The sequence below is a fragment of the Heloderma suspectum genome, chromosome 8 (assembly GCF_057233095.1).
Source record: "Heloderma suspectum isolate Gila_16-S chromosome 8, 16-S_ref, whole genome shotgun sequence".
NCBI classification, from domain to species: Eukaryota; Metazoa; Chordata; class Lepidosauria; order Squamata; family Helodermatidae; genus Heloderma; species Heloderma suspectum.
Genome location: NC_139465.1, coordinates 10,577,448 through 10,602,418, shown reverse-complemented (window position 1 = coordinate 10,602,418; position 24,971 = coordinate 10,577,448). Strand labels below are relative to the sequence as shown.

The following is a 24,971-nucleotide window of genomic DNA, read 5'->3' as shown; positions in this document are numbered from 1 at the left end:
ATTTTTAAATATTTTTTTAGGGTTTTAAAGGACAGCATGAAATATTTAAAGTATGAGGGGTCAGCATGATAGGGCACTTGCCAAGGGCCCAGAACCCTCCAGGGGGCCACTTTTAGGAGCTCACGGTCAAGGGCCTCCTCCTCTTCACCACTGCAGCCTTCTAGTTCACCTGCCTCTTGCTCTGGCCCAGGCAATGGTGGTGGTAAGAAGGAGGAACCACAGATGCCATTGCCAGTTTGCTCCCTGGTACTCTGCCTGGCAAGCAAACAGGTGACAGCCATGATCCAGGAGAGGAGGAGGTGGAGCAGCCGCTGGTGGCAATGCTGGTGAAAAGGTGGGCTCACTAAGGGAGGGGGCCCATTAAGGGTACCTTGCCCAAGTGCCCCTGAAAACCTGTAGCCAGCAGTGGATGTCTATCCTAGCCATGCTACCCGAGATCCCTTAACTGTCCCTTCGGATCAGTGAGTTGTGCGAGGCAGGCGAGTCAGTGAGCAGCAGACATGGGCCACCAGAAACTCAACTGGAGCCTCCCCAAGATGTCTGGGCAGGGCTCGCGATCCTGCCACATGTGTTCCTGCGGTCACAGCCCAGTCAGCAAGCACGGACTCCACACGTGCCAGCAGTGCTTCCACAAGTATGTCAAGGACCTGGGCTTCAGTTTCATTAAACGCCAGTCTATAGAGATGGCTTGAAGAGATGTGTGAAGAGGCTGAAGAATCCTGGAGGATTTACCTGAATGAGCAACTCTTGCCACATATGGTGCACCTAAAAATAAATATGTGTAAACAAACAGACAAACAAAAACCTATCACTTAGGATCAGGGACTAACATTTCATAACCCAGATTTGGGAAGTCAGATGGTTACCCCCCAAAATAAAATTAAAAATCCCAAACTCAGCCATGGCAAATTATCAAGTGAGCTATCCACCCCTTGGCTTGATTTCCATCATTAGGCTTTGAAGAATTTAAGGAAACTTTGACATCCATGCCGTAGTGGATCATTGTCTATGACTTTTGTCTATGGCTCTGTCCAGTCAAGGAGAAAGAAAATAGTTATATACTGTAGTGTCGAAGTAGATTGACTCCAATTTGAGCAGAAGCCAAAGTTCAAGGAATGTTTTACTCATGTGGGTAGGCCCAGCTTGATGTGCTCTCCAGTAATAGAAACATTGTTAAAATCTCCTGGTATTCATCTCTTAAAGAAGTGCCTAATTTATCTGGGGAGAATGTTTGTTCCAGCTGCAGTCTGAAAAAGTTAGTGTGTGTGGAAGGACATAATCTGATCTCTCTCTCTCTCTCAGTTAAAACAGTGATCTGCTTGTTACTACCTTAAATTCCAGCAAAACACACATCTGGTAACTGCCCCCTTTCCCCCCCTTTCTTTCTCTCCCACCTCCACCCACCGCCCTTCGTATTTCCACTGGTTTTTCAGACTTCCTCTTGCGGTGGATTGGAGACTGTGCATCTGGATGTTTTAAGCATACAAAGGAATTGCTGGAGCAAGCAAAAGTGGGGAGCCCTCAGGAAAGTTAAGATGCGCTGATTAGCAACTGATGGGACTTTACAACTCCATTCACTGACGGAGCGGAGCAAGAGCTCTTTACGAAGAAGAGGCATAGGGGACATTATAGAAATCTAAGCAGAATGAAGACGCATGTTTCTTTCAGCTCTGTTGGTTGCCTTTTTAACATCCTTTTGATCCAGCTCTCCATTTTTCACCCAACTTCAGCTCCTCCACCACCAACCTCAAGGCTTCCAGAAGATTTAGCAGGCAGAGAACTGATACCATCACCCATTATTAAATTTCCAGGTGACATTTCTCCCAAAACAGACAAAGAGCTGGCATTGGTAAGGTCTGTTTTGTTTGTTTGTTTTGTTTTTTACTCCCCCAATTCCCTTTGAATAAATATTCTGCATTATCTGTCTTGTTTAACTGCTGAATCTGTGGCAATAACTAATGCCATGTGTTTCCAGAGTTACTGGATAGGGGAAAGTAGCTGGCAAGGTTATCAGCTTTCGAATGTTAAACCTAACTCTGTTTCCCCTTGTAAAACTTTTAAAGCCAGACCAGAAAGGTGTGTTTTTGAACGACTGTCCTGTATACACTAACAAGGGGTTCAACTGCTGGATCAACTGTGCTGATGGAAGTGGATTTTCCTGCTCCTTCCTTACCACAGCAGCCCATCCAGCCCTCTGAAAATGTTACACAGAGAGTCAGGAGACCCTGCTGAATGGGTTGAGCTGTGGTGTGGAGAGAGGAGGATCCCCCAAAACTGGACAGAGGGACCTTCTGCAAGTGGAGCTTTTCCTCTCTCAGAAGGCTGATTCTGGATCCAACCCAAGATCTTCAAATTGCTCGGGTTTCCGCAGAAAGATTGGAACATGAAGTAAAGAGTAAAAAGTTTCCTTGGAAATTATGGCCTAGTAAGTTTTTTTAAAAGCTTGCATAAAAGATCACCATTAATATCGATGTGACCATTCTCTCTCTATTCTCCCCTCCCGCTGCAATTATCTTCCTGCTGTTTATGAGGCATCACTTAAGTATAGGGCAATTACTGTTTAAAGTTGGCTTGATTCTCCAGCGAGCATAATGACTAGTCTGAACACAGATCTGCTTGAAGTAATAATTGCCCATGAAAGCCATTCTACAACTATGTTCTGTATCCAATTCTTCAAGTATTGCTGAAAGAGCTTGGAGGGATGAAAAGTGTAAGATTTTATAGATATATAGATATATGTCTATTTACCCAGTCTTTCATTACAAAAACAAACAAACCCAATGTTGTAGAAAAATCATGTTTAAAGGAATTGGAGATGATTTATATATTTAGTTGTGCAGTGCAAACTTATGCATGTTTACTCAGAAGTAAGTCATACTGTGATCAATGGAGCTTGCTCCCAGGTAACTGTGCATAATACTGCAACTGAGCAGGAGTATCCTGTGTACATTTACTGAGCGGTAAGTCCCACTGAGCTTAATGAGGCTCCCTTGCTAGTAAATGTGTTTAGGATTACAGTCTATAGATTGCATTGTTGAACTCTCCCCTACCTCCACCCCCCAGCCCCAGTCCCAGCCCCAGCCTCAGCCTTTGGAAGAATGATTGATGGCCACATCACACATTACCCAAAGGCAAACTTAGGTAACTCACCAGCAGTTGAACATTCCATGCCACCATAGCAGGACAACCAATCAGTGTCCAAGGTTGCCATTGTAAGGCAACCAATCACTGCCATAAAATGCAATACAATAGGAAACAGAGAAGTTGGCTGAGTTCGCTCTTCATTAAGATTTGTTGACTACTTTTGGAAAGTTATTGAAATCCCTCTGCTAAGGATTAATTACTGACAGTCAGAGCTTTAAGGTACAATATGCTGGTGTTTTTGCTTTTCCCCTTTGGACTTCAGCCCTGCCTCCTTTTGCTTTCAGTCCCTGGAATGCGGCCCCTAAGAGCTTCTCTGAAATGGAATTGAGCCTTCAGGCTGAAAGATGTTCTGCACCCCTGCATTAAACACATCATTCACCTAATTAAGGGCACAATCCTCTGCCTATTTATACAGAAAAAAGTCCTACAACTTCCAGCATTCCCCAGCTAGCCATGCTGACAGGGGCATGCTGGGAGTTGTAGGACTTTTTTTCTGTCTAAACATGATTAGGATTGCACCTTGAACTGCAGAAGGTGGGCAACATAGAGTCCATGGGCCACATGCATGTACCTCCAATTCGGGCCCCATCACCAACCATGGCTTTTTTCACCCATCTAGCTGGAGCTCTGTGGAACAGGAGGGAAGGAGGCTGGGGAGGCTGGAAGATTCTTCATAAACTGTCCTCCCATGTCCCATCCCCTCCCTGTCCACAGAGCCACCCCCTTTCCCCCCAGAGGCAGCCCATGTGGTTCCCTCTGTGCTGGCTGCAACAGGGAGGGGGCAGGCAGTTTGGACTCCTGGGTCTGAGGTCAGAGTGGTGTCTCTGACCTTGGATCCAAGAATACAAATTATCAATTGGCACACACACACCCGATTCTGTCTAGGGGCCATAGGATTGCTCTCCCCTTTATTTACTTTATTTTTTGGCACTTGTGAATGCTGGGAGTTGTAGGTATTTTTTCTGTCTAAACGTGCATAGGATTGCACCCCAAAGCAGCTTAGAAAGAAGGGGTGATTAAAAGGGGTGGTGAAAATGATGGAGGTTTATCAAAATTAGGCATAGTATGGAGAATGTGGGGATAGAGATAATTTTTTCTCCCTGTCTCATCTTAGCCATAAAGAAGGGGTGTTGAACCTCAGGCCTGCAGGCCAAATGTGGCCTGCCTGAGGTTTTTGTATGGTTCTTCTGGGTTGCCCAGATGGTCACACGCCTTCGCTTGACCCCATCCCTTTCTCCTCAACCATCAATCATTGGGTGGTTACATGGCTTTTGTCCAGTTTCTCCCCCCCATTCTAAGAGGTTAAAAAGCTTAGTTACTGCCAGGAAGAGCTTTAAGACACAATTGGCTGGTGTTTTTCATCCCATACCAAAATTGCCTTTGGCCCCACCCACCACTGGAATATGTCCCCAAGAGCTTCTCCAGAACTGAATTTGGCCTTGAGGATTAAGACATTTGACACCTCTGCTGTAGAGAAAGCTGAAAAGTATATTAAGTTCATGAAGGGTAAGTGTGTCACTGGCTACTAATCATGATCAGGGATGTTCCCATTGACGCACGTTCTCCTCCCTGGTCAGATAGAAGCAATTCATGCTTACCACTATCATCAGGTCAGTCTCCAGGCTTAACTGATAAATCTGTCCTGTTGTGACTATGGTGTTTTCTTTTTTGTTAAAGCAATACCTGAACAAGTACTATGGGTGTCCCAAAGACAACTGCAATCTGTTCGTGCTGAAAGACACTTTGAAGAAAATGCAGAAATTCTTTGGGCTTTCTGAAACTGGAGAACTGGACCAAAACACCATAGAAACGATGAAGAAGCCACGTTGTGGTAATCCCGACGTAGCCAATTATAATTTCTTTCCTAGAAAACCAAAATGGGAGAAAGATCTAGTCACGTACAGGTACGTACTGTCTGATATGGTCATCTGTCTAAGTTGGTTGCCCCAAGTAGGAAGCCATTTATGTTCTAGTAGAGCTTTCGACAAGCTGGTGCCCTCCAAATGTTTTGGATTTCAACTCCCATCTGCCCCAGCCAGCATAGCTAATGGCCAGGAACCCTGGGAGATGAAGCCCCAAACATTTGGAGAGCACTAGGTTGAGGAAGGGTGATGTAGGGGCTTGGCATGATTGGGCACCTGCCAAGGCCACATCCCTGAAGGGGGCCAACTGATGCCCCATGGAACATCCTGGCCCTGATGCTCCCTTATGCTTCATGTTGCTATCCTTGGTGTTGCAGGAAAAGGAGGCAACTCCCCTCTGAATCAATTCATACACCTAGGTTCAAGGTGAAAGGCTCTCCATGAGGTGATGACTTTCCCCCTCATACTTTAGTAAAGATATCTTGCAAAAGGACCTGCTTGTGGTCAAAACTATGGTTCCCCACCCTGGTGCCCTCTAGATATTTTGGATGACAACTCCCACATTCCTCACCATTGGCCATGCTGGTTGGGGCTCATGGGAGCTGAAGTCCAAAACATCTGGAGGACAACAAGTTAGGGATGGCTGAAGTAATGGCAATGCTAACAGCAGAGAGAGATGGGATAAACTTTATAACATCTCACTCTTTCTTCAAATAGAAAGAAAGAAGGAAAAAAAGGAAGGAAGGAAGGAAGGAAGGAAGGAAGGATAAAAGAAAGAAAGGATGAGAGAGAAGGAAGGAAGGAAGGAAGGAAGGAAGGAAGGAAGGAAGGAGGAGAGGAGAGGAGGGAGAGGAAGAAAAAGAGGAAGGGAGGGAGGAATAAGGGAGAGAGAGAGGAGAGAGAGAGAGAGAGAGAGAGAGAGAGAGAGAAAGAAAGAAAGAAAGAAAGAAAGAAAGAAAGAAAGAAAGAAAGAAAGAGCAGAGATAGGATCACTCTGAATCTATAGTCTTGTCTGGAACAAAGCAAGCCATGGGTGTGATGTAGGTTTCCCAGACCAACATTTCATGTCTAATCACTATGAGACGTTCCACACTTGGTACAGCTGGAGCAATCTTAGTTCTTAATGTTCCTTATTAAAAGGGTAATCTCTTCACTTAAAGGACTGCCCCATTATTACATAACACCATGACTTTTGAAATCATAATGGCTATGCCTTCCTTCAAATTGCCCTACCCCCACGTGCAGACATCGTGGGCCGCTATTGGTGGAACCCCGTGGCACCACTGGGGAAGGGAGGGGCCAGGGAGGCCTTTTACGCTCTGTGTCCTCCCAACAGCCTCTTGCTCACGTGGCTCCCTCCCGCCCTCCCATTAAGCAGTGTGGGTGCCAACCGGTTGCCCTTCTCGGGGCCAAGTAGGATTTTTTGGCTCACACAGTCCGATTGGCCTGGCTGTGCGTCTTTTTGCCTACTTCACACTGTTAATGGGGTTGGGCGTGTCCTTTAGGTACATTTGGTCTAATTCTTGCTCAGTCGAGGTCACATTACAGATGGCGGCTAGGATGGGCAAAGGAGAATGAGCTTAGGGATGGTGAGCATTCAGAGGCACCTTATGGTGACAGGTGATGCCTGAGGCATCCCAAACAGGTTTTGTGGCTCAGCAGGGGGATAAGAGTTGCCTAGGAGACTGACTCACCTCACTCACCCAGGAGCTTTTCAGCCTGGGAGGGGGTGACAGGGGACGGTCTACCTCCCCCATAAGGGGCAGTCCGGAGGGGCGGTGATGCTGTCATGCCACTCCACAGGCTGGGTATGTTTTTGCCCATAAAAGTGCCATCTGGCCATGGGTACAGTCAGTCAGTGCCCGGCCTAGGTTTCCCCTTTGCAGATATTTCAATAAATGTGGCCCCATTTTTAATCCAAGCACTTCCGTCTGTCTCTTTATTACCCCGTCTCCACTCGCAAAACTGCTACTCCATCGAAGTCCAGGGAACAAAACACCACAGGCTCCACAGTGTCTGCCTTTCTCTTTTTAAAAATTTTGATCTGGCACTTCAAGCTGGGGAAGATATTAACCCCACAGCCATGTTATGTCTGCAGGAACAGACCAGACCAGAAATTACAGTGTGATCTGAGCAGCACATATTTTAACAAACACTTCATCGTCCATTAAGGTCTGAATGCAATGGATAAGCCTTAGGCAGAGGAAATACAGTGGGACTCTTTTAATTATTTCCATATCTATTTAAGCCCCGTGGCTCAGCATTGAGTGTCCGTGTGCACTTTTCCTGCATTTCCTACAGATGACGTTGTTGGCCAGGAATTAACAAGGGCAGACAAGCAAATAAACAAATAATACATAAATGTATGTCTGAAGCTGCTATCCTATGCTTGTTTACTTGGGAGTAAGACCACTGAATACAGTGGAATGTTTTTCCAAGTATTCATAGATGGGATGGGGCTTTACATTCTGCAGGGGATTTTATGTAAAAAGGTTGCAATATCCATTCCTGGGATAGATGGAAAGCTTTATTATTTCTTTCTCTAACTTTGTAGAAACTGACGAATGAATCATCAGATAGGCTTGCAGATACACGCCCAGGAAGATCAGATGGTTGAGGAGATCTCTGTATTGTTTAAAAGAATGCAAGTCTAATGGTGATAGGAAGGAGAGGCTGTTCCATACAGCAGGGGTAGGCAACCTGGTGCCCCCCAGATGTTTTGGACTACAACTCCCATCAGCCCCAGCCAGCATGACCAATGGCCAGAGATTGTTGGAGTTGTCAACCAAAACATCTGAAGAGGACCGGGTTGTCCACTAATGCCATACAGCATAGTCAGAAAGAACCCCCTCCATGCATGCAGAGGATCAATGTGTGGTCCTACTACTGACATCTACATGTACAGTGCAACATTCAATCATGGGTCCCTGTGGGCTTATTCTACAAGGTTGAAATGCATCTCCTCAGGCTTAGTTACTGGCAGGAAGAGCTTTAAGCTACAATGTGCTGATATTTGGGGGCAGTTTTAGCCCTGATCGTTTTGCCTTTGGCCCAGCCTCTTTTGCCTTCAGCCCTGCCCACCACTGGAATGCAGCCCCTGAGCTCTTCTCCAAAATTGAATTTGACTCTCAGGTTGTAGGGCTTCAAAGCTGCTGATACAGAATGCAGGTTTGGGGCGGCATCGACAGCTCATCCCACATGTTGTCAGCCTTCTGATGTTATCTGAGTGATGCTCTGAAGACATACAGTCTAGAAGCTTCCGCACTGCTAAGATAACATCCAAAGGGTCCTAGCATAGGCCCGGAGAGCCAACATCAGTAGCATGATCATACTTCTGCTGAGGCCCATACACTCACAGGGGACCACCACCAAGAGCCCCCTGGCTTTGCTCCTCCTCCTTGGTATGTCCACTTTTATGCTCAGCCACTCTCCGATACGGAGCAAGTGAGCAGCAACAAGGAGAAGGAGCTGCCATCGTCTGCTTGCTCATCAGCTCTTCGCCTGGGAAGTCAGGAAGACAAGGGCAAACTGAGGTGATCTTGTCCAAGGACCACCCAAAAAGTGCAGCCCTGGCCACTTAATGTTTCCTTCATGTAGACTTGTAGCTCTGCCAAATACTTCTTAAAACACAACATTCTTCAGTGGTAGAGCTCCTGCTTTGCATGGAGAAGGTCCCAGGTTTGATCCCTGCCATCTACAAGTAGGGTAGGAAAAGCTCCTGTCTGAAACTCTGGAGAGCTGCTGCCAGTCAGTGTCGACAGTACTGGGCTTGATGGACCAATGGTCTGGCTCAGTATAAGGCAGCTTCTTATGTTCCTCTGGTTCTGTTTATATCCCTCCTTTCTATCATGCATGCCCAAAGCCCATAACAGAAAGGGTGCAAACCCTCTGCAACAAAGCTATGAAAAAATCATTAGAACGAACATAAGCATTCTTCACAATCTGAACTAATTTTAGTGATCCATTAACCTGCCTCTGTATTTTTCTCCTCCACATTGGGTTTTTTTTGTTTTGATTGTTAAGGATTTTGGGCTACACCCCAGATCTGGACTCTGAAACGGTGGATGATGCATTTGCACGAGCCTTTAAAGTCTGGAGTGACGTCACACCACTGGAATTCTCCCGAATTCATGATGGAGAAGCAGATATCATGATCAATTTTGGACGATGGGGTATATATCTCTTACTACTACTACTACTACTACTACTAATGCAATTCAGCACTCTGTCACATCCTTCCCTCATCCTTCTGTATATGTATGCATGGAATTCCCCATAGGGATGGATGAATCTGTCAATTTCAGTTTCTCTCATCTTCTAATTTTTCCAACCTTCAGTTCAGTTCATCACAAATGTAGATTTTTTAACAAGTTTGCATGAAAATCTGTATGCATTTTACTTGTAAGTTCCTCCTGATACATTGCTTTTTGTATTCCGTTTTTCTTCATATACAAATGTTCGCAAGAATGTTTCCAAATAAAATGCATTTTTGAATTCATGTTTGTGCACACTTTCCCCTAGTATAAATGTTTTTGCATCCATTTTTTGAATGGAGAATTGCATTGTATAATTCAGAGATGTGTGGATTTTGGCTCATAGATTGGTTTGAAAGTGCAAAACTGGGTACGTTCGCATTGAAAGCAAACCAAACAAATTTCTCCCCATCCCTAATTCCCCAAACAAATTCAGCCCTTCCCCATTGGTGGCCCTTCCATGCATAAGGAATGCATGAAGAAAGGTCTAGATATGCACATCAGAAAAGCATGGAACTGCCTGGATCATCCCAATAGCATTTACATAGTGCATGGGTTCAAAGATGGATTCATTATCTTAGGGCGCAATCCTATGATATCCAATGCAGGGCAGGAGAAGCATGGAGGGGATCATTCCCTCTGTACTTCTCCTGTCCTGCATTTTTGGCTAGACAGGCAATTTCGGCTGTTTAGCATGGGAGGGCGGAGCAGGAGAGGAGGCTGCCGGACGACACAAAGGATGTGTCATAATGGCATTTCCATCTTCCCTGCCCTGGAACGCCCCCCAGAATGCCCTGTTTTGGCCACTCCATGCTCCTTTTGGGAGGGCGGAGCATGGAGCTGTTCCGCGCTGCCTCACAGGCAGTGCAGAAGGAGGGTCGGTTTTCCAGGAACTGACCGTGGAGTGCTGGCCCCGAGGTCAGTTCCCAGAAAACCAGATATCCTATGGCTGTCTAGCCACCAACTAATGGCCATAGGATTGCTCCCTTAGTTATCTTTACAACCATCTTACAAAGACGGTCAATACTGTTACTGTAGTTGGATTGCTAAGGATGAGAAAATAACAGGTAACAGATCTAGGAACACTGTTAAGGCAAAAGGTGGGAAGAAATGTTACCAGCTCTTGACATACATACATACATACATACATATATATTTAATAACTGGGTGGGATGGATAGGAATGGGGGAGAAGTTTCTTCAGTTTGCATTTTAATGCAAACTTGCCTACTTTCATACTTTTGAACCACTATGTGTACTGAAACTCAAGTTATCTATTGAAATTTGCACTTCTCTGAAGTTTGTAATGGAGTTCTCCAATCAAAACACCCACACAGAAATAATATTAAAAAATGCATCAAAGTAGTGAAATTGGTTGCCAAAAATGCATGTATTAGCCAAAATACATGCAGAAACGCAAGTATTAGGAGAAACGTGCACAAAAATGCTTATTAATTTTCATGGAACACCTAAAAATGTCAGCTCAACGTTTGAGATGAACCAGACTTAAAACTGGGGAAAAAAGGGAACTGAGAAAAACCAGAAAGATTCATCCATGCCTAGTCTGGGGAGGACAGAGCCCAGCCCCAGAATAGGTCCAGGGGTGAAGCCACTAGGCAGAGCCTAGTCATTTGGTATAGGTGTAGGAGAAAAGAAAATAGAAGGAGGTGAGCATCCAAAGTAGATCACAAAGAAGAGAAACAGATTCTCAGGATGCAAGATAGAATTTATTATAGGAAGCCCTTATTTATTTATTTTTTAATGTGTCTCAGCTTTTTTTTCTTATTTTAGGCCTTCTTCAGGGCAGGGGGCTGTAGCATAAATGATAAATAAAATTTACAAATAGGACAACACATAGTTAAATCATTACTGCAATGTAAATTGCCACAGAGGCTAATACATGGATAACATCATTTTTAAAACCATATAAAACCTACTTGATACCTAAAAATAACATATAAATACATAATTATTAAAGAAAAAAAGTCTGCAGATATATATAAATATATATCTATACATATATATATATATATATATATATCTCAAAAGATTGTCTCCTGTGTCAATCCTGTGATGCGGGGAGGGGGGAAATCTCAAATCTTATAATTTAGTCCATTTCTGCCAAGGTCTCAAAGCTGCACTGTGCTGTGATAGCTACGTAGTCTATGTAAATCACGCACAGGTCATAAGAGTGCTAAGAATTCAAGGTCTTCATTTAGACCACATGGAGAGACAGTGTTCAGTCTCAAAATCCACTCAGTGTCTCTCCCCAACAATTATTTCTCCCCTTTAGGGATGGCAGAGAATTCCACCACGGACTCCACGGAGTCCGTGGTGGAATGGACCACCTTTGCCTCCCCGTAGAATCCGTCCGGGTCAGATCCCTTTCGACGTCGATCCTGTGGAGCTGGCTGCCTGCTCCGCATCACTGGCGAAACTCGATACGGCTGGCAGCCATTGCTGTGCTGTCCCTCTGCATAAGTAAGTCTCCAGATGCAAATGGCGTAGTGGGCGCCATTTGCGACCGTAAAACTGGTAGATTAGCCTAAATGCAGCCATTTACAGATGCATTTAGGTTAATCTACCAGCTTTATGGCACAAATGGCACCCACTATGCCATTTGCGTCTAGAGACTTACTTATTAAGAGATACGGCATGGCAATGGCTGCCGCCCGCCTGTATCGATGAAATTTGCCAGCGATGCAGAGCTAGTGGCCAGCTCCGCAGGACCGATGCAGAGTGGAGCTGACCTGAACAGATTCCGGGGGGAGGGATGGATTGCCTCCCCCTGCTGGCGGATTCCCCTGCGGAACAACAAGTAGGGAATCCGCCCATCCCTACTCCCCCTTGATGTCTTATAATAAATTCTATCTGGCATCTTGAGAACCTGTTTCTCTTCTTTGTAAGAGACAAGCCCAGCAGTTTGGCTTTGAGGCCATTTTTGGCACAAAAATGGTTGGTTCCCCTAAGCTGCACAACTGTGAAAAGTGACTGGAGGGAAGGGAGGAACCAACCCTGCCTTTCTTTCAATTGACCTGAAAACAAAACCAACTCCTGCGAAAAATGAGCTATGCCTATTTTGTGATCCTGGCCCAAGCTGGTAACCCTAGATGAGAATAGGTGCTGCTCTTGACTCACTTTCCAAGTGTGGCTTTCAGTGGCCTTGATCTAACACAGTGTCCACATAGCCAAGTGTAGGGCTAAACTTTGCAGAACTGGGGTTTGTTTGGAGTGGCAACATATCAAACCAAGAAGGCCTTCAGTGATGCAAAAGCAGCCACAGGCAGTGTGGATGGCCGGGCTGGCGGTGAGAAAGTTATGAATGCCCTTGCCAGGGTGTTTGCTTTTCCAGGAAAAGCTTTCGGCGAAAGAACAAGAGAAGCCAAGAACCGGCCATCACCCCGAGGAGAAAGCAGAGACTTTGAACAACTTGGGGGAAAAAGATACAAGGGCTTATTGATAGATACCCAGATGAAGGGATGCCCTGAATATCAGATGATGGGGGCCAAAAATGTTGGGGAGAGAGTGTGGGGCAGCAAAAAGAACTAAACACTCTAATGCTGAAGAGCTTTTGGAGTCTTTACGAACGGAAAACTGGAGTGGTGGAACATCACTTTAATCCGGCCTCATCATCACCATCATCACATTTACACCCTACCTTCTTTTCTCCAAAAAGCTCAAGGCACTACAAGTTCCTCTACAGAAACATGAACACGCACACATACACACACACAAACACACATTTATCCTCACAACAACCCTGTGAGGTAGGAAAGGTGAAGAGAGAGTGACTGGTTCAAGCTCAGCCAGTGAGCTTTGTGGCTGTATGGGGAACTGAGAGGTGAAGTCCCAGAGAGGGAAAAATGGATGTGGGAGAACAGAAAAGGCTGAAAAGCCTTTCCCCATTTTTCCCCAAGGCAAGGGATTTCTGGATTTAAAACAAAACAAAAGCATCTTTTTTTTCCCCCTGAATGTTCCTGTTTTATTATCAGTCACCCTACCCCATCCCTCCAGGCCTTCGCATTCCTATAAGGGAGTTGGAGCAGGATTTGCAACAGATATTTGTATGCTTCTGCTTTTCAGGGTTTCATTACTGCTATGTATGCTTTATGTGTGTTAGTGTTAATCTTGCTGCTGTTTCATATACTGCATGGCACTAAAGTTGAGTTTGCCACCAAGCATTCACAAACCATGTGATCAGGAACCCTGCATGTTCAAGCTTCCCAACCACACAGATAGAATGTATGTACAAACAGTGGGACATCCATAACAAAGTTTGACAACAGGAACAGGGAGATGAAGTCAATCCCAGATCTCTGTGATTACTGAACCTGGATGATTGTCATGTTTCTCATTTTAATTTTTTTGAGGACACCTTAAGTTACAATTAATGAGCAATATAAGCCTCATTTGTTTGACTTGGCATTTAGCTTTGCCTCGCTCATTTGTGCTCATTTGTTCATTTGTGCATGTGTGTGGGGGTGGGTGGGGAGGAAATCTAAGGCAATTTAGGGTACAATTCTATGCATGTTCAGACAGAAATGGGTCCTACAACTTCCAGCATTCCCCAGCCAGCCATGCTGGCTAAGGAATGCTGGGAGTTGTAAGACCTTTTTTCTGTCTAAACATGCATCGGATTGCACCTTTAGGCTGCAGACAGACATAATATCAAACTAGGGCTTACAGGGCATTCAGACACACCGCAAATCAGTCTCTGTGGAGAAGCCATGTGAACAGGGCTTTTGTAATGTCAGAATGGCTAGACCTGAGTGAAACAAATCACCTAAAATAGAGTGGTTTATAGAATCACTCCCATTAAGGTTGCAATTGTGAGCCCACTCATCTAGGAGTCATCCCTACTAAAGTGAATAGGACTTACTTTCATGTAGGCATGCATTGTGTAGGATTGTGCTGTTCAGTGGCTAGAGCTAACAGTGTCTCTATACACTATAAGCAAATCTGTTTTGACAGCAGTTTAATTCTCATGGCTTCCCCACACAGAAACTTGGGCACTGTTGTTTGGTGATCAGTACTGTTAGTGATCCCCACTCCTCACTTGGAGAACTACCCTTCCCATGGTTCACTGACATGCAGGAGTAACTACGGAATCCATTTCATTCTGTACTTTAGATATTATGCTTCCCTGTTCTTGATACCATTTTTCTTTGCTCTTTCTTTCACAGAGCACGGTGATGGATATCCTTTTGATGGGAAGGATGGCCTCCTAGCTCATGCCTTTGCACCTGGGCAAGGCGTTGGAGGTGATTCCCATTTTGACGACGATGAGCTTTGGACTTTGGGCGAAGGACAGGGTATGCCAACTGTTGATGGTTTCAAAGTGTCCATGGTTGCTAGAGACTGGGAAGTGGAATCCTGTAGGTCCAGTGTGATCCCTCAGAAGTGCCAGCTGTGATTGGGGGAGAGAAGGTTACAAAGTAATTTTTTAAATTAGCAATTCAATCTGAACTGATGTACGGATTTACTAAAATCCTTTCCATCTGTGTTTCACAGATTGTCAGGTGCTTTTAATTCTGTTGTACGTTCATTGGCAGAATTGGATTTTATCCAATTTCCCAAATTTGCACAAATTCTCAGTTGCAAAAATGTGCAAATCCACCCCAAATGAGCACTTTCATGGTGGTGGTGGTGGTGGTGGTGGTGGTGGTGGTTATTATCCCACCTTTTCCCCAATACTGGGACTCAAGGCAGTTTTACAACATTACAGTTAAAACCTATAAATAGAAATATACAAAAGTTAAAAGGTTAACTAAACCATAAGGTTTAGCTTATGGGGGGAATGCACATTCTCAACCAGTGTTTGTTTGTTTAAAATGTTTGTATCCCACCCTATATCATTAAGATCCCAGGATGGCGTACAGATAAAATCAATTTAAACTGTATAAAACAATGAATAATTTAAACACCTAAAACCATATTAAATCATTAATTAAGCTAATACCAATTTAAATCTAAAACAATAAAACAGTTAAAGCAGTGTGCTGCTTTAGGGGATGCATTTAGCCCTCAAAGGCTTTGGTAAAAAGCCATGTTTTAACTTGGTGCTGAAATGACACCAATGTCTGTGCCAATTGGGACTCCAAGGGAAGGGCATTCCACCACCAGGGTGCCACAGCAGAGAAGGCCCTCTCCCACGTCCCACCATAGTGTATGTCTCATACTGCTGAGATTCAGAGGAGGGCCACTCCAACAGATCTCAGTCCTCGGGCAGTCATAATTTTAAAAGAATATTTATATATTTATTTATTTGTTTGTTTGTTTATTTATTTCTATACCACCTAATAGCCGAAGTTGTCTGGGCGGTTCACAAAAATTAAAACCAAAAAGCGCACAGTAAAACAATATAAAATATTAAAGCATTAAAACCACAATATAACAATACAACCAGAAAAAACTAGAATAAAACCAGGATTGCAGAGATTAAAAGTATAGATTTAAAACAGCAAAGCTAAAAGACTAGAAAGCCAAAATGCTAAAATGCCTGGGAAAATAAGGTCTTCACCTGGCACAACATAGGTGCCAGGCGAACCTCACTAGGGAGGTCATTCCATATGTATTTTTCTATGACTAAATTTGCATACAACTCATAGAAATCTCATATATATATATATATATATATATATATATATATATATATATAATCTCCACAAGTCTGCAAAATCTGTGCAAAATCAGTCTGCTACAGAATCCATGGGTCAGATTCATAGAAATCCAAACTCCTTTGATTCCATTTTGGATTTCTCTAGCATACCTAATCTGAACTAAGCAGGCCTGCCTCATACTCTCCCAAGGGAAGGCCTTGTGGATCACTTGCTCCACCCATGGCAACAGTCTTCAGTAATGAATTGAAAGGTGAGGGGGGAAGCAATGTGCCTTCTCTTTAATACTACATAGGTTCAGTTCCCACTGATGACACCATGTAGTGCTAAAGAAGAGACATACAACGACATGTTTGAGAGACAGTGTGGTGTAGTGGTGAGAGTGTTGGACTGGGATCTGGGAGACCGGGGTTCTAGTCCCTGCTTGGCCATGGAAACTCACTGGGTGACTTTGGGCCAGTCACAGACTGTCAGACCAACCTGCCTCACAGGGTTGTTGTTGTGAGGATAAAATGGAGAGGAGGAGGATAATGTAAGCTGTCTTGGGTTCCTTGCAAGAGGAAAAAAGGCAGGGTATAAATGCAATAAAAAAAATGATGCTAAGCAGGACTGGAGAGTGATCTCCAACCTGAAAGTCCCTCCTTTATAAGGTTCTCCTTGCAATGGGTTGGGAATAATGAAAGACCAGAACTCTGTGATCAGAGGATGTTAACCCAGGATCTGGCTTTGACAGGGAGGCAGAAAACTTCCCTTCCTAAGCTGAGTGGCAGGGAAGTGTCATAAATTAATCCCACCACCATGTCTCCAAATTGGTTCTCAGGGCTCTTTGTGCTCTTATTCTTCCAGCTCCAAAGAGTGACTCACTGTCAGAAGTACTAGTGTGCAGGCCAGAAGGTTTACACTGTTAGAGCCTAGCTGAAAGTTTGATAATTTGAATGCTTGGTTCTATATGCATTTATTGTGGGAGTGAATTGGACACTGACACTGGTGATTTCAGTCAGTCAAAAGCTTTCATAAGAACGTAAGAAGATCAGATCATGCTTGATTAGACCAAGGGTCTATCTAGTCCAACATTCTGTTCATATGGCAGCCAACCAGCTGCCTTTGGAAAACCCACAAGTAGGACATGCATGCCATACCACCCTCCTGCCCATTTTCCCCAACAAATAATGGGTTGCATTTAGCATGGCAGGCAGCAAATAGGGATTTTCTGTCTGTCTGTCTGTCTGTCTGTCTGTCTCTCTTTTTCTTAAAAAAAAATTTTTTTGCTGCTGATGGAGGCGGAGGCAGCAAGATTAGGGATGTAAGAACTCACCCTAGCTCTGTTTCTCCAGGCACTCACCAAAGCAGTGCCCCTGCTCGCACCCCCCCCCCAGACCCGTGCTTGGGCCACCCATGAGCTCAGCGAGCTCCCCAGGCTCACTGCAATCCCGTTTGGTGAGCGCCCGCCATTTTTGCACCTTTGATTTCTATGTAAAACAGGAAGGTAAAAATGTTTATATTTAAATATGCACAGTTTGGAGCTGGGAAAGCTAAATAAGTGCAATATTAGAGGTTTAATCCATCTAATATTGCGCTTATTTAGCTTTCCCAGCTCCAAACTGCACATATTTAAATATGCACATTTTTTAACTTCCTGTTTTACGTAGAAATCAAAGGTGCGAAAATGGCGGGCGATCACCAAACGGGATCGCAGTGAGTCCTGGAGAGTGTGAGCAGGCACGAGTGGGGGGGGAGGAGCATCTCAGTGAGCACAGTCCGGGGTTCATGAGCAGGGGAAGCCCGACGAATTCCCGGACCCAGTCGAGTGCCTGCGACATCCCTAAGCAAGAAGACTTTCAGCAGCTACCATTCTCCCCTCAATCCTCCTACTTAAGTTATGTCCCAGAAACACCTAAGCCAGGTCCCATCCTAAGGAGGAGAGTTTGCTGCTAGATTAGCACTCTCACCTCTCTAAGGATGACTTCCATCCTGGTTAACTGCTACAGTTTCTGGGGTCTAAGACATAATCACAGAAGTTCCTGTGGCATAAAGGTTGCTCATGTTGGAGTCTCTGGGTATCTTGGAGTCCCCAAATACTATGCCCTTTATGGATCTGCCCTGGAATGCCCACCAAAGGAAGTCAATTCCTTTTCCAGCATATACTAAGGTCTATGAGAAAGGGGTCTCCTCCTCCTCCAGATCTGGGATCTAGCAGGTCGTGATTAGGGATGTATGAGAAATTCATTTCACAACATTTTTGACCAGGATTTACCCAGTTTGCACCTTCCAGACGGAACACAAATTCTGGCGCAATCTGTGATCCAAGTCCATACATTTCCAAGCTTGCAATGTGTTGTTCAGTCGTTCAGTCGTGTCCGACTCTTCGTGACCCCATGGACCATAGCACGCCAGGCCTTCCTGTCCTGCGCTCTCTCCCGGAGCGTGCTCAAGTTCATATTCATTGCATCCGTGATGCTATCTAGCCATCTCATCCTCTGCCGTCCCCTTCTCCTTTTGCCTTCAGTCTTTCCCAGCATCAGGGTCTTTTCCAGGGAGTTTTCTCTTCGCATTAGGTGGCCAAAATATTGGAGCTTCAGCTTCATTATCTGTCCTTCCAATGAGCACTCAGGGTTGATTTCCTTTAGGATGGACTGATTTGACCTCCTTGCAGTCCAGGGCACTCGTAAGAGTCTTCTCCAGCACCACAGTTCGAAAGCATCAATTCTTCGGCGCTCAGCCTTCCTTATAGTCCAGCTCTCACAGCCATACATTACTACTGGGAAAACCATAGCTTTGATTAGACGAACCTTTGTCGGCAAGGTGATGTCTCTGCTTCTTACTATGCTGTCTAGGTTGGCCATAGCTTTCCTCCCAAGCAGCAAGCGTCTTTTAATTTCATGGCTACAGTCACCGTCTGCGGTGATCTTGGAACCCAAGAAAGTAAAATCTGTCACTGCTTCCATTTCTTCCCCTTCTATATGCCAGGAAGTGATGGGGCCAGATGCCATGATCTTAGTTTTTTTAATGTTGAGTTTCAAACCAGCTTTTGCACTCTCCTCTTTCACCCTCAACAAGAGGCTCTTTAGATCCTCTTCGCTTTCTGCCATTAGGGTGGTATCGTCTGCATATCGGAGGTTGTTGATAATTCTCCCAGCAATCTTAATTCCGACCTCTGATTCATCCAACCCGGCATTTCTCATGATGTACTCTGCATATAAGTTAAATAAGCAGGGTGACAATATACAGCCTTGTCGTACTCCTTTCCCAATTTTGAACCAATCGGTTGTTCCATGTCTGGTTCTTACTGTTGCTTCTTGACCCTCGTACAGGTTTCTCAGGAGACAGGTAAGGTGGTCTGGTACTCCCATCACTTTCAGAATTTGCCACAGTTTGTTGTGATCCACACAATCAAAGGCTTTAGCGTAGTCAATGAAGCAGAAATAGACGTTTTTCTGGAATTCTCTTGCTTTCTCCATGATGCAGCGAATGTTGGCGATTTGATCTCTAGTTCCTCTGCCTCTTCTAAACCCAGCTTGTACTTCCGGTAGTTCTCGGTTCGCATACTGCTGAAGCCTAGCTTGTAGGATTTTGAGCATCACCTTGCTGGCATGTGAAATGAGCGCAATTGTGCGGTAGTTTGAACACTCTTTGGCGTTGCCCTTCTTTGGAATTGGAATGTAAACTGACCTTTTCCAGTCTTGTGGCCACTGTTGAGTGTTCCAGATTTGTTGGCATATTGAATGCAGCACTTTAACAGCATCATCTTTTAGGATTTTAAATAGCTCGGCTGGAATACTGTCATCTCCGCTAGCTTTGTTGTTACTAATGCTTCCTAAGGCCCACTTGACTTCACTCTCTAGGATGTCCGGCTCAAGTTCAGTGACCGCACTATCATGGCTATCAGGGACATTCAGATCTTTCCTGTATAGTTCTTCTGTGTATTCTTGCCACCTCTTCTTAATCTCATCTGCTTCTGTTAGGTCCCTGCCTTCTTTGTCCTTTATCATGCCCATCTTTGCACAAAACGTTCCCTTGAGATCTCCAATTTTCTTGAAGAGATCTCTAGTCTTTCCCATTCTGTTGTTTTCCTCGATTTCTTTGCATTGTTCACTTAAGAAGGCCTTCTTGTCTCTCCTTGCTATTCTCTGGAACTCTGCATTCAGTTGGGTATATCTTCCCCTTTCTCCCTTGCTTTTCACTTCCCTTCTTTCGTGAGCTACTTGTAAAGCCTCATCAGACAGCCACTTTGCTTTCTTGCATTTCTTTTTCTTTGGGATGGATTTCGTTGCTGCCTCCTGAACAATGTTACGGACCTCCGTCCATAGTTCCTCAGGCACTCTGTCTATCAGATCTAATCCCTGAAATCTATTCCTCACCTCCACTGTATATTCATCAGGGATATGATTTAGGTCATACCTGAACGGTTTAGTGGTTTTCCCGACGTTCTTCAATTTAAGCCGAAATTTTGCAAGAAGCAGCTCATGATCTGAGCCACAGTCAGCTCCAGGTCTTGTTTTTACTGACTGTATGGAGCTTCTCCATCTTTGGCTGCAAAGGACATAATCAATCTGATTTCGATATTGACCATCTGGTGATGTCCATGTGTAGAGTCGCCCCTTGTGCTGTTGGAAAAGAGTGTTTGCTATGATAAGCATGTTCTCTTGGCAAAACTCTATTAGCTTTTGTCCTGCTTCATTTTGTACACCAAGGCCATGCCTGCCTGTTATCCCGGTGATTTCTTGACTTCCTACTTTAGCATTCCAATCCCCTATGATGAAGAGGACATCTTTTTTTGGTGTTAGTTCTAGAAGGTGTTGTAGGTCTTCATAGAACCGATCAACCTCAGCTTCTTCGGCCTCAGTGGTTCGGGCATAGACTTGAATTACTGTGATGTTGAATGGTTTGCCTTGGATTCGTACTGAGATCATTCTATCACTTTTAAGATTGTACCCCAGTACTGCTTTTCCCACCCTTTTGTTGACTATGAGTGCTACTCCATTTCTTCTAAGGGATTCTTGCCCACAATAGTAGATATGATAGTCACCTGAATTAAATTCGCCCACGCCTGTCCATTTTAGTTCGCTGATTCCCAAGATGTCGATGTTCGCTTCACTCTTTCTGGCACTACTTGGAAATACCCTCTGCTCTTCCCCAGTAGCATATTGGACACCTTCCGACCTGAGGGGCTCATCTTCCGGCGTCATCTCGTTTAGCCTTGTGATACATTCCATGGGGTTTTCTTGGCAAGAATACTGGAGTGGGTTGCCATTTCCTTCTCCAGTGGACCACATTTTGTCAGAACTCTCTGCCATGACCTGTCCGTCTTGGGTGGCCCTTCACGGCATAGCTTATGGCTTCATTGAGTTACGCAAGCCCCTTCGCCACAACAAGGCAGTGATCCATGAAGGGGTTGCAATGTGATTCACGGACAAAAAAAATAAGTTCGAGCATTTGAAAAATGTGCATCGAAAAATGTGTACATTTGGAAAATGTGCACATATTGTGTGACCCAAGTCTGTCTGAAATGGGGTGATCCGTCCCAATCAGACCTGGGATTGAAAAAGAGTTGGAGTACTGAGGCTGCACACAGAAGCTCTTCTACTCTTACATTGCTTTATTAATTACACCAATTGGATATAGAGAATTTGCACTTCAAATTACAGATACCAGATGTCCTATAAACAGAATTCGGTCCCTATCCAATCATACTCACCACTCATCACAATGGGAGGCCAACCCCACTCAGTGAGACTTTGCTCTGGAGATTATGGGGTCTCAAGATGTGCACCTTCCTGATGTTATGAGAACTCTGAACTGGGCTGAACTCAAGCCCACTTTTGTACCCATCAGTCCATACTCACCACATGGCCAATGACTTTTAGGGCATTTCTACTCCAGCCTACAACCCTGCATTTAAAACAGGGCTTTCTGCTTCCGTTTTAAATGCAGGATCACCGCTTACATGTGGTTCCCCCCCCCCATGAGTCTTCCATTATCTTTCATTGATCTCACTCCTCTTCTTGCCACTTTAAGTCTTTTCACGGAGGAAACTGAAGCGGAACACAGTGGGGTCTTTTGATAGCTCATTATCTGCAATCTATTTAAAATGGAACAAAGGGCATTTAGTGCAGGAGGGTCATGGCAAGGTCACTGCATCATGTAAAGAGCCCGCAAACTTCCGTAAAGGAGCAATCTCAATCACAGGATAAAAGCTCCATGTGATGAAGCCCTTACTCCACTGTCTTGGCAACAACCTCCTGACCGGTTTGGCTGTTGATCCACATCTATTAATCCACAGTCACTGCCATCTCTCACAGATGTTTGACTGCTGACTCATAAGTCAAAAGATGGTCTTATTGCTGAGGGTTCAGTGCTCTGGGGTGAGCTGCGCACGGACCTAATTGTAATTCCACAGGATGTTACAAGGGCTATTTTGAGCCGTTGTTCTACAGGATGCTGTAACTGCTGACGTGATGCTTGCCAATCTCAGACTATGAGGGCCTCTTTGCCCAGTTTTCAGAAGTGCTTATGGAATGATTTATGAGACCCCCTAATACTCCATAGCTCACGACCTTGCTAGAACCCATCATCATTCATACTACAGGAACCTGTTCACTATAAAATCTAATATAAGCTATGGATACATATGCGCTGATACATACATGTTAACACATGCAATCAAATATGACACACAAAATGCAATGCCTAGTATTGTCACAATATATGCTTTAGTCAATGGGGAAAGAATTCATACATTTCAAAGATGTGCACAACTGTTGTGTACATTTGGAAAAATATGCATGGATTTTCATGTGAAAATAATAACAAAAAACAAAGTTCGGAATCTGATACGGACTCAAGTCAGAATGAACTGAAAAATAGAAATTGGAGAACTTCAGCAAACTGCGGTTTTGCTGATTTTCACATCCCTAGTCCTGACAGGTAACTAAAAGTCCAGGCCAGCCCAAGATGCTTGCTGCCTAAGGCAATGGATAAGATGCCCCTCGCCCTATTCCATGTACAGAAGAATCTTACTTTGACAGTGATGAGGGAACCATATCCTCTACTGCACCTGAAAGCAGCAGGCCATCTTAGGGGACACGAGGCAGGGTGCCTGGTTCACACAGCATTGTCCTCCAACACCTCACTTGCCCCCTCCAGCATCTGCCACCTGAGGCAGCTGCTTCACTCTGCCTAATGATAGGGCCGGCCCTGCTGATAGCAGTTCACCAATGACTCAGGCAGACATATTTTCCATATCTGATATCAAAGATCCTTTAACAAGGGATGCTGGGGTGAGGAGCTTGACCTGTGTGCATGCTAAGCATGTGCCATACCACTGAGCTACACTCCATATCAGGAAGCCACCAGATAATCAATACAATATTCTATAGCTTGTGGGTCTTAGCTGAGTCTCATAAGAGCTCTGCAGATTGGTCTATGTTAAACAGCTTCCACTGTATAGCACTGTCAAGTAAATCTCTTATTTCTAAGCTAGCTCTGCTTGTAGCCAAAGCCTTGTTTTAAGTTCCAGATCTAGAAATCCTGCAGAGAAAGCCTAGGGCTTTTCTACACAAGGCATTTATCATGTGCATGCTATTCCCTACTCACGGTTGTTTATGGGTTCTTTAGATGACGTCATGACCTAGTTTTTCTTCTGAGTCTAACTAGCATTGTTGGTGAGGGTTTTCTCTTTTTTTAGAGCAGGAAAAGATGGCATTTAATTGTGAAAGAAAGTGCAATTTCCTCTTGATTATTTACACTGTTCTGCTGTACCACAGTGCCATCTAGAGGTTATGTAGTGGAATAGCAGGAAAAGAAATGTTCCTTGTGTAGTACTCGGATCTCAATTCTGCAACGAGACCAAAAGCAGATACAGCAGATTAACAGCTTATTAACAGCTTTGTGTAGAAAAACTCCTAAATGTATATTTTGGCCATCATCACTGATGTATTCTCTCTCCTTCTCTTTCAAGTTGTTAGGGTGAAATATGGCAATGCAGATGGAGAATTCTGCAAATTTCCATTCCTGTTCAATGAGAAAGAATACACCAGCTGTACAGATGCGGGGCGTAGCGATGGATTCCTTTGGTGTTCGACAACATACAACTTTGATACGGATGGCAAATATGGATTCTGCCCCCATGAATGTAAGTTGAATGACAATGTGATGGTTGTTGTTGTTTTAATGGGAAAGTGCATTGTGGCATCTCTGTGTGCCATGTAAGAACTTCCTATTTTCTCACTGTCATGCTGGATCAACTGTCAGATTAGGGGGTGTTAAATTCCACAAGTTGGTTAGATTTCTTGCACTCAGAATTCCTTCAGATAATCAGGGGGCTGGTTTGGACATGGTACCTATGGGATCCACTTCCCTATGTGTGCCAGTGGTTCAACTATGGGAAGAAAGGGATGGAGGCTCTTAAAAAAATCCACAAGCCCCCCACCCTTTAATTAGGACTACTTGAATATTTTGTTCAGTCTGCATTTGGAAGTGAATTGTGACCTGATGCACATCTCTCAACCCAGTTGTCCTTCTGATTCTACACTTCTCCAAATTTTGCAGTGCAGTTTTAGACTTTTAAAAAGGTTCCAAAATCCATATAAAATGCATTGTTGTTGTTGTTGTTGTTGTTATTATTATTATTTACATTTCTATACCGCCCAATAGCCAAAGCTCTCTGGGTGGTTTACAAAGATTGAAAACGTTAAAAATACAATATACAGAGATTAAACATCATTTACATAAAAAAAAACCCCACAGGAACAGACAATATACACAAAAGAAACATGTATCTAAAACGACTTCAAAAAAACAATCTCAAAAGCAAACAACCATAACCATAACACAGACATTAAGATGCAGATTAATGTCCAAACAGGATGGAATGGATTTATGAATAAATAAATGCAAAACCGACAGAAACCAAACATAGTCTGATCTGTCCATCTGCTGACATCCCAACTTTAACCAAATCATGGATTCTGTAGTTGTAGCCCTATAAGATAGTCGCCAAGGTATCATAAAAGGTATAAGGTTAAGCCCTATCCGGACCCCTATACCTAGAGCACTAATATATGGTAGGAAAAGCGTAGGCATCTTCCCACCAGCACC

General features: G+C 44.2%; 1 protein-coding gene and 1 pseudogene across 1 annotated transcript in view; both read left to right on the top strand.

Annotated features, from left to right (window-relative positions):
- The first annotated feature begins 500 nt into the window (after nucleotides 1-500).
- LOC146338848 (small ribosomal subunit protein uS14 pseudogene) lies at nucleotides 501-692 on the top strand (annotated as a pseudogene).
- Nucleotides 693-1,443: 751 nt separating this feature from the next.
- MMP2 (matrix metallopeptidase 2) overlaps nucleotides 1,444-24,971 on the top strand; it is a 57,561-nt gene continuing 34,033 nt past the window's right edge. The window contains exons 1-5 of the mRNA XM_084812869.1: nucleotides 1,444-1,849; nucleotides 4,822-5,048; nucleotides 9,030-9,178; nucleotides 14,442-14,570; nucleotides 23,833-24,006. Of these exons, the coding sequence (XP_084668995.1) occupies nucleotides 1,646-1,849; nucleotides 4,822-5,048; nucleotides 9,030-9,178; nucleotides 14,442-14,570; nucleotides 23,833-24,006 (883 nt within the window). The 5' untranslated portion in view covers nucleotides 1,444-1,645. The remainder of the gene's footprint in view (nucleotides 1,850-4,821; nucleotides 5,049-9,029; nucleotides 9,179-14,441; nucleotides 14,571-23,832; nucleotides 24,007-24,971) is intronic.